This window comes from Alligator sinensis, unplaced genomic scaffold, assembly GCF_000455745.1.
Source record: "Alligator sinensis unplaced genomic scaffold, ASM45574v1 scaffold444_1, whole genome shotgun sequence".
In the NCBI taxonomy this organism is placed as follows: domain Eukaryota; kingdom Metazoa; phylum Chordata; order Crocodylia; family Alligatoridae; genus Alligator; species Alligator sinensis.
Genome location: NW_005841886.1, coordinates 4,326,095 through 4,335,287, shown reverse-complemented (window position 1 = coordinate 4,335,287; position 9,193 = coordinate 4,326,095). Strand labels below are relative to the sequence as shown.

The following is a 9,193-nucleotide window of genomic DNA, read 5'->3' as shown; positions in this document are numbered from 1 at the left end:
AAAATACTAAAACTAACTGCCTGTAATTGGTTTGAACCACTCCGATTTTTGCTCAGAGAAAGTACTTATGGGAACTTGGACTACAAGAAATTGCTCATTTTTGTGTTGGATTTTGGTTAATGGGGAGAATAACCCAGTAGAAGGGATAAATCTGAAACAATGAGAATTGTTCGTTCATCAACAGCCTCTCTATCCATTAGACAATAAGAGATTGCTCCTAGGCTCCTTTCTGTGCTCTGCACATGAAATCCCAGCCCTGGCTCAGTCCCGAGCCAAATTCCCATTGACTTTCATGAGGTTGGGATTTCTCTTTGCAGGTTGCTGCAGTTCTTCACCTAATTTCATGAATTATAGTCACAATGCCCAGAAAAAAAAAAAACCAAGCAAAAAGACGCAACTGGAATGAAGAACAATTTTCAACAGCATAGAAATCGAGGGACAATTTTCTCCTTCAGTGCCAAGAGAGACCAGGTCTAGAAATCTTGCACAAGAGTGACAGTAATAAAATCTTATGCCAGGACTCACTGGCAGAATTGCTCGGTGGGTGTTATGGCTATTGGAATTGACTCTGCAGCAGCTGCATCCCCTTAAGAATGATGGGAATAACTGATCTTTCCATTTACTGGTGGGTCTGAAGAATAAATATCTTTACAATTATATATATATTTTTTTCAAAATATTCAAAGGTCAAAAAAGTAAAAAAACCAATGCCCCCCTCTCCCTCCCCCCCCAAAAGTAATTGAAATCATGTGAGCTCCAATGAAATGCTTCACTTAGATTTCTAAGCACTATTTAACTGTCTCTAAAATTAAGTTGAAGGAAATTGAAAACAAAAAGTTGTTTTGAATTAAAGACAACTCTAGCCTTTTAGCTTTCCTTGACACAAAAAAGCTGATGACACCAAAAAAAAATTGCAAAACATTTTGGTGTCTCCAAATTGGCCCTTTCCCCCACTCTCTAAAAATGTTTTGGCTGAAATACGTCACCCACTTCTAGCCGCACTGTGCTGGGGGACTCTGTGCAAGGCTTTTTCCTTAATAAATCCCCTGGCTATGTCCCTACCTTCCTCTGACCAGACCCATTAGTCCAGCCTCTCTGCTACTATACAAGGAACTTCTGTGGAGCACAGCTCCTACATACTTTGTGGATCTGGATGAGTCCCTGTCCCATCTCCCGCTCCCTCCCCACCTAATTTTTCTGGGTTTCCTCAGCCTGTTAACTGCAGAAATACCTGATCTAGCTTAAAAATAGCTAGCTGGGGTAGTGAGAACTGACTAGCAATAGCAGCACAGAGTAGAGTGCTGGCTAATCTATCTTGCTGAGAAGCTTTTCAGTGGCTTCAATAAGGACAAGATTGAGCATAATGTCCTACCCCAGCAAAACACTTAGAGACCCTTAACTTCAAGACACGTCTACAGTGCCACATACCGCACATTCAGCTGTTCTCCGTGCTGCAAGAGAACAGTGTGTGGGGGGGAAAAAAAAAAAAAAAGAAAAAAAAAGAAAGAAGCAGAGCGGCACATATGGGGGCAGCATGTGCCGCTCAAAACCAGAGCCTGGCCAGCCAGTGCTGCACTGCAGCTGCAAGCCAGGCTCCAAGCAGCAGGATTGCCACTGCTGCAGCCCTGGGAGGCCCCCAGGACCCCAGATAAGTCTGCTGGGGCCAGCCCAGTGCTGCCCCAGCCTCCCCTATCCTGCCTGGGATAACCTGCCATGTGCCAGAGTGCATGTGGTACAGATGTTCCCCAGGGACAACTAGCAGTGGTGCAAGGTATGCCACCGCTAGTTGCCCCTGGGGAATCAAATGTCCATGCTTATCTGGATGCAGCCAATGGGGTTACTCCTGGTGCTGTGTTAAGTGCATACCGAGTGCATCTACATGTGTGCTTTATTGTGGAGTAGACTAATTTGCTCTACAGTAAAGCATCACTGTCTACACATGCAGCAGTATTAGGCTGCAGTAAACTAATTTACTTCACTGTTGGGGACAAGTACTATCCTACGGCGGAGTAAACATGTGATTAAATGCATGTGTAGATGGTGACTGCCGGGTGCAAATTGTACCTGGTCAGCCCATTCAGCCCAGCTAGCCAGGGGGAGGGAGCCTGCAGGGCAGGAGCCTGACCTTCAGGCCCCAGCCAGCCCCTCTGTTGCCCTCTGCCACCACCCGGAGCCTGCGGCTGAACCCCTGAGCCTGCAGCTAGCCCAAGAATGCTGCACCCCAGCTCTAACTGCTGCGGTCCCAGGTGCATGTGTAAATGCTGGGCCCAGGAACTGTTTTCTCTGGTGTGGCACCACAGTTTACTGCTTCAAGCTAATTGCTCGTGTAGATGCACCCACTGAGAAGTGTTTTATTCGGATGAATAAATCAGGTGATTTCACAAAGGTGCCCACTCTACACACAGAAAATGAAGGCACATATGAAAAACAATTTCCATGCTATGATATGTTTGGAAATGTCCATGCACATTGACTTCAATGGAGTTAACAAGAATTTTACCTGAACTGGATCCCCTCTAGCTGGAGCTGCAAAAGCGGATACTACCAGTGCTGTCTTTCAAGATCCATTTTTACAGGAGCTGGAAAAATTAATCTCTGTGATAGATTTAAACAAAGTCCTAACTGCCATAGACCTGGCTAAGCCCCAGGGCCTTTGGGAAAACCATTGTTTCTACTCAAAATGTCCCCCTGTTATGCTGGATGGTTCACATCTCAAAAACAAACTGAAAAACAAGCAGAGCAAACAAAATAGGTGCACAGACTAGAACCAGACTAGACAGTGCACCCGATAACACAAGACACAACCTGATGCCAGACAGCACTGCTGAAGCAATTCAATGTATAGGATAAGACAAAGGACTAAATAAAAAAATATCTTTTAGGAAGTCCTGTTTTAAAACTGTACCACAGCTGTTTCCACAGCAGAAAGTCATCCTTGAAGGGAAGTGCTGTAAAAGTCTCCCAACCTCAGGAAGAAGCTGTTTATGTGGGAGGTGGACTTCGCCACATGCATTTGAAATGGAAGCAGCATTTCCAAACACAGCCTTTGCTTTATTAGCTAAGGTTTTGCACATATCTTTTGTGCTGCCATGGACTCTCCCGGTGGGTTCTGTTCATTCAAGGTGGGTGTCATGAACTGCTTGGATAAGAAAATATGAGGGCTTTCTGTGGTAGATAGTGGGTATCCCTCCTCTCCACCACCAAAGGTACCTGTTCGATCAGTTCATTATATGTATCCCAGGGCAGCAACATGTTTTTATCACTGGATCTGATAATATACAGGCACACCCTTATAACTGCAGGGAACAACGATCCCCTGCACCAAAGATTTCCAGGTGTCAAGGTCTTTTAAAAATACATTTCAGGTGTTTCTATAGGGACAAGTCAAATCAGACTTCTTGGGAAATATTCACCATACACCATTTCCCCCCATTATTTTCCTTCCATATAATCTATTTCCTCATTTAAATGGGAAAACAGAAAGAAGCCTGAATATAAATGTAGTTTACATTCCAGCTGTAGGGAGCTGAATGTTTTACAATTTTGATAAATATTCAGAAAACTTTAAAAACTAGTATTTAACCCTGAGAATATATCTGCAGATTTCTCTTATACTATGCAAACAAATCTTTAAGACATAATTGCACTTTTACCATATATAACAAAAAGTCATTAACGCCTATTCAAATGTTCAGAAGAAAGGTGCTACCTTTAAGACATTGGAGATTTTTGTTCACAAAACCTTGCCACTTCTGCAATTATTTTTAATACTATTTCACTTGGCTCATCTTTCACTAGCTAACTGAGTGCATTCCATAGAAAATAATAGACAAAAATGTCTTGATTGTGAAACAATATTAAGAAATAATGTGTTTTTTTTAAAAGGAGAGCCATAAACAATAGTTAAATGTCTGCAACCTATAGGCCCAAATTCAGCTCCCCCTTTAGGTGGTTAAGTAGCATGTAACAGCCTAAAGTTAGATACTCACAGATTTTAGATCCAATTCCCACATGCAAAACTAGCTTACTAAGCATGCTCCGAATGGACTCACTGGCTACATCCAGACGAATGCGGCTGTGCAGTATGTGGTGCTCCAGATCTATCTATGGCACCACATACCGCACAGTCAGGCATTCCCTGTGCTGCTACCTTGCAGTATTTGTGGGGGAGGGGAGGGGGGGTGTTGACCCAGGAGATCCTGGGGTCAAAAAAGCCCACACCAAAAGAAAACGGGGCAGCGTACGTGGTGACAGTGAAATGGAGCGTATCCAGATGAGCATGCACCTGTGGTTTGTGGTCCTCACACCTGTCTGAGGTGCCACACACCACATGTGGTGCGTGTGCAACCATGCGCTGCACTACAAATTTGTAGTGTAGTGCCAAAATTTGATCCTGGGAATTCCCGGTATCAAAAAACCTGCAGCAAAAAAAATTGGCATGATGCATTCTCCAGGAGTGTGCAGTGGAGCAACTGGAGGCTGGGTCTTCTAGGTCTGCCCTGGCTCTTCCAACAAGCCCAGAAAAGCATGGAGCAGGCAGTTTACCTGAAGTGGGAGCATTTTGGCCTGCACTGCACCACATGTGCAGGAGTGTGAGCAGTGGCAAAAAGTAGCGGCACAAATTTGTGCCGCTACTTTTTGTGCTGCTGCAAGTGCACACCCCTGCATGTGGAAATGTGGTCATGGAGGGCATAGAACCCAAGTTTCCTATTTCCTGAGCAAGTATGGTAACCATTAGGCTATTGGGCTAAAAAAGACAAGATGGTCATCTTCTGGAAATGATGGCTAGTAATCGTTTTTTGGTAATTAATGTTTTGGGGGCTTACAGAAGGACAAATCTAGTGCATGTAGAAGCAAGAGCTAAAATCAAGGTAAGCAGCACTTAAGGCAACATATATGTCTATCTTTAGGCACTTACGTGCGACTTAGCCTAAAGGGGAATTGCATTTGGGCCACCATTATGAAAGTTAGATCATTTTAAAAATTTAAATGTTTCACTTTCACCAGCAACAGATTTCACATTTAACTCATAAGAAAAATACTAAACTTGTTGCACAGTTGTGGTGAATTATAAAAACTATCCCCAATAAGAGATTCAATTAAAAAAGTTAAGATGTATCCTTTAAATATCTGAAATGTGGTAACATACATCATTAGCTCAAATGTCTATAATCTACAGACATGGATATGAAAGTGTTCTTTGCATGAAGAGATACAAATGGAGTCTTTTCAGGCTGGGCAATGAAAGTAAGATGAAAAATAACTTCTATTATACAAATGATTCTTTCACATTACGTTTCTCATCCAATTTTTTTTCTTCACTGGGAGCACCCGGAGTCTCTGAACTTAGAACTGGTTTAAGAGACAGGGTTGGGGCTGTTTCTACTTCTCTTGTCCCATAATTCCAGTTCATTTTGCTTGCGATCAGTCCTTCTTTCTCTGGTGCTTCTTCCATTAGGGTGTCCTCCTCTTTACTATGCCTGTAGAGGTAGGAGGCTTGTTTCACGGACCGCTTTAGAAGGTACCTGCGGAAGGCTCTTTGGATTTTTACAGCACATACTTCTTCATGTTTTCTTTTCAAAGTTGTAGTGATGGGTTCATAGGAAACCTTGGATGGATTTGCAGCCATAAATTTCTCCTCCATTGTTTCTTTCAAAGCATCCATTTCTCCTGAGTCACCCAAGACTTCTTTTGTCAGAGCAAACAGAATGTCCAAACAGTGGATTTTGTCCCCGGGGACCATTGGTAAATCCATGGTGACCAATTTAATCTTGTTTGGCTTGGCAATTTTAAGTGGCTCTTGTAAGGTGTCGACAAAGTCAGATAAGGTGCTGTACGTGATAAACTGGGTGGCATCCGGATCAAATTTCTCCCATGTTTCATAAAACATCTCAAAGTCATCTTCACAAAGGGGTTCGCTGCTCTCCTCTGTAGCAACGTTGAAGTTCTCAAGAATGATGGCAATATACATGTTCACAACAATCAGGAAGGAAATTATGATATAGCTACAGAAAAAGCAGATGCCCATAGATGGATTCCCACAGTTTCCTTTCACCGAACTGCCAGGGTTCTCCAAATGGGGGTCGCAGTCTGGAGGGCCGCTGTTCAGGATAGGGTTGAGGAGGCCATCCCATCCTGCTGATGTAGTGATTTGGAACAAACAAATGATGCTATTACCAAAAGTTTCAAAGTTGAAGATGTCATCAATCCCAGACTCTTTCTTCACATAGGCAAAGTTGGACATCCCAAAGATGGAGTAGATAAACATCACCAGGAAGAGCAGGAGTCCAATGTTGAACAAAGCTGGTAGGGACATCATGAGGGCAAAAAGCAGAGTCCGGATGCCTTTTGCTCCTCTGATTAGACGAAGAACACGCCCAATCCTGGCCAGCCGAATCACCCTAAAGAGGGTGGGTGACACAAAATATTTCGAAATGACATCTGAAAGGACGAGACCTAGGGCGGGATGAACAGAAGGTAAATTTGGCAGGCTGATGTAGCTGAGGCAGTGAAGCAATGCATAACCTACCCTATATATGCTATCTGTACAGAGCGTTAGAGAGAAGAGGCAAGGGTATGCAGGGGAGAAAAACAGGTGTTACTAGAGTACATTACATTTCATGGCCTGAAGAAGACCTCTGAAAAGTTACTTAACCAATGCCTCTGCACTCTGCAGGATAATAAACTCCCCTTCTCCCCTAGAGAAGAGCACTCTCCCCTTGTAGGAAGGTTCCTGGATAGCTGTTGAGAGTCAGCATGTGTGGAAGGATATGGGAATAGCACTTGAGGGGTTCATGTTTAAGGACATTTTTTTTAGTACAAAAGGAGGAGATATCAAGAATGAACATCTGGGAGTAGGGCCAGAATAGCTAGGGACAGAAGTTACACATAAACTGGTTTAAGTGATCAGAAACTGGTTTAAACCTTTAACAGAACAGAAGCTTGGTGCACATAGACCAGTTTCAAAATGGCAGAAACTGATTTAAGATAAACCTGGTTGAATGTAGTATCAGACTTAACTGATTTGGGTCAAACCAGTTTATGAAACTTCTGTCCCAGACCCCTTCCTGGTTCAAGTTAAATCACAGTCCCCCACCATCCCAGCATGCTTTGTAGCCCTGGGCTGGGCTGTGCTGTCTGCTCCAGAGAGCAGGGCTGGCCCCGTTCCTCTGCTCCCTAGCTGGAGCTGTGAGGGTTGGCTGACAAGGAGGTGGGGGTGGAGGGGAAGCCCAGCTGGGGATGCAGCCTGGTCTGTGGCGGGGAAGGAGGGGGAGGACTGCCCCCCCCACGCAAACCACAGTTGGGGTCTGGGGCAAAGGAAGGGGGTTAAATACCCCTTCCCCCTTCCCCTGCTCAAACTTACTGCTGGCTGCAACTATGGACTACAAATCGCAGAGGCACCTGGAAGCAGGAAGAGGAAATAATGAACAACCTGCAGAGTCCTACTGCTGTAATTCTGGACTGCAAATCCCAGAGACCTCAGGGGCAGCAGGAAGAGGAAGTGAACACACAGCCAGAGAACCAGGGCCCCCTGGCTTCTGGCCTGAGCCACTGCAGGCATGTGGCTGCATTCCCTGAATCAAAGGTAAATGTCTGTTCACTTCTGTTTCAATTTAATCTGCGCAGTTTAAACTAACCTAAAAAGACTGAATTGATTCAGAGTCGGGCTTTTTGACCATCTGTACTTAGCCATGAAGAACCACATATCTAGAGCTCCTGCTTCCAGTGTACAGTGAATCTTAATTATAATATACAATATGTAATATATTGTGGCAGAGCACAGGGTGTGTCTGCCACTTTAAGGGCCTGGAGCTGGCAGCCTCCAGGTGCCTGAGGAGGGCAGCCATTTTGAGGCAAGGCCTGCCTATATAAACAAGGCAGTTTGACTGCAGGAGGTCAGGCAGCAACATTGCCTGGCTGAAGGGCTGCTGTGAAAGTCCTGGAGGTAAGGGGGAGCTGTAAGGGGTTGGTAAGGAGGCTCCTGGTCCTGGGCATGACCTGAAACTGCACCCTGCCATGAGTGGGTGGTCTGGCTCTCAGTGGCGCGGGAGCCCCCAGGAAATGCCAGGCCAGTTATCACCCCGGTGAAAGGCAGGTCGGGGCACCTTAACCCCTAGCTCCCACCGCCGGGTGGGTGACCCTGAGTGTTTGGAGGGGCCCAGAGGGCAGACCCCGAGAGTGTGATGGTGTATAGGGCGTGGTGCTGCAGTTGCCCCTTTGGAGAAAGGGCGTAGTGGCACAGTGAGGCCCGAGGAGACAGAGTGAGGGATCTAGAGACCAGCCCGGAGTAGAGAATACCCTCAACTGGCCCAAGCTGGGGCCAGGACTTGGAGAGTCAAAAGGGCCAGGGGCCCACCGCGAGGGACACCCAAGAGCCGGGGGCCTGGGGTCCAGACTGGCCTGGAGGTGGGCCAGGGCAAGTGGCCGAAGGTCCCGGGGGGACCACATCCGAGAGGGGAACATGGCTTCAGCGGGGCTAGGTAGCCCGGATGACGGCAGAGTGGCCGCCTGATAGGAGAAGATCATAGAGGGGTCCTGTGTGGATGATTCTGGGGCCCAGTATGGGGCCGGTGATTATGTGAACACCATGATGCCATCTGCGAGGCTTGGGCTGTAGTATTGGGGAGGATTGGAGCCGCAGAGAGCGCCCCCTGGCATTGGGGCACTAGATGGGCAGCCTCCCGCTTAATTGACATCAGAACATCGATATAGGAATCAATTATCATCAAAGGCGTGGCAGACGAGATAGGCGGGCGGTTGCCCAAGGACAGGTGGGTGGGCCACGACGAGCTCGGCCCTGAGTAGGCCTCCTGTCACGGTGACAGGCGGGCGGGCCACGGAGCCCGGCCCCAGGAGGCCCCCTGTCACAGTGACAGGTGGGCGGGCCACAGACCTCAGCCCCGAGGAGGCCCCCTGTCACAATATAAACATGTAATTCTATAAAATCATGTTCCCAGGTTTCATAGAGGTGAAGAAATGACAAATGTGGGCTGACTGTAGCTGATACAACAATATTTCTTTGAGAAGATCATAACGGAGCACATCTGTGATGGGCCGGCATCAGGGATGATGCTCAAGGGCAACCAGCACGGTTTCATTAGGGGCAGGTCATGTCAGACCAACCTGATTGCCTTTTATGATCAGGTCACAAAAGCATTGGATGCAGGTGTCGCCGTGGATGTAGTCTTTCTGG

The 9,193-nt window shown here is 46.4% G+C and overlaps 1 protein-coding gene across 8 annotated transcripts in view; it reads right to left on the bottom strand.

Annotated features, from left to right (window-relative positions):
* Positions 1 to 1,483: 1,483 nt before the first annotated feature.
* Positions 1,484 to 9,193, bottom strand: part of SCN4A (sodium voltage-gated channel alpha subunit 4) — a 148,476-nt gene continuing 140,766 nt past the window's right edge. For 7 of the 8 annotated variants that reach the window (XM_006017885.2, XM_025196910.1, XM_025196908.1 and 4 more), the window contains one exon: positions 1,484 to 6,456. In XM_006017885.2, coding sequence (XP_006017947.1) covers positions 5,270 to 6,456 — 1,187 coding nt within the window. In that variant the 3' untranslated portion in view covers positions 1,484 to 5,269. The remainder of the gene's footprint in view (positions 6,457 to 9,193) is intronic. The other variant, XR_003092638.1, reaches the window with a different exon arrangement.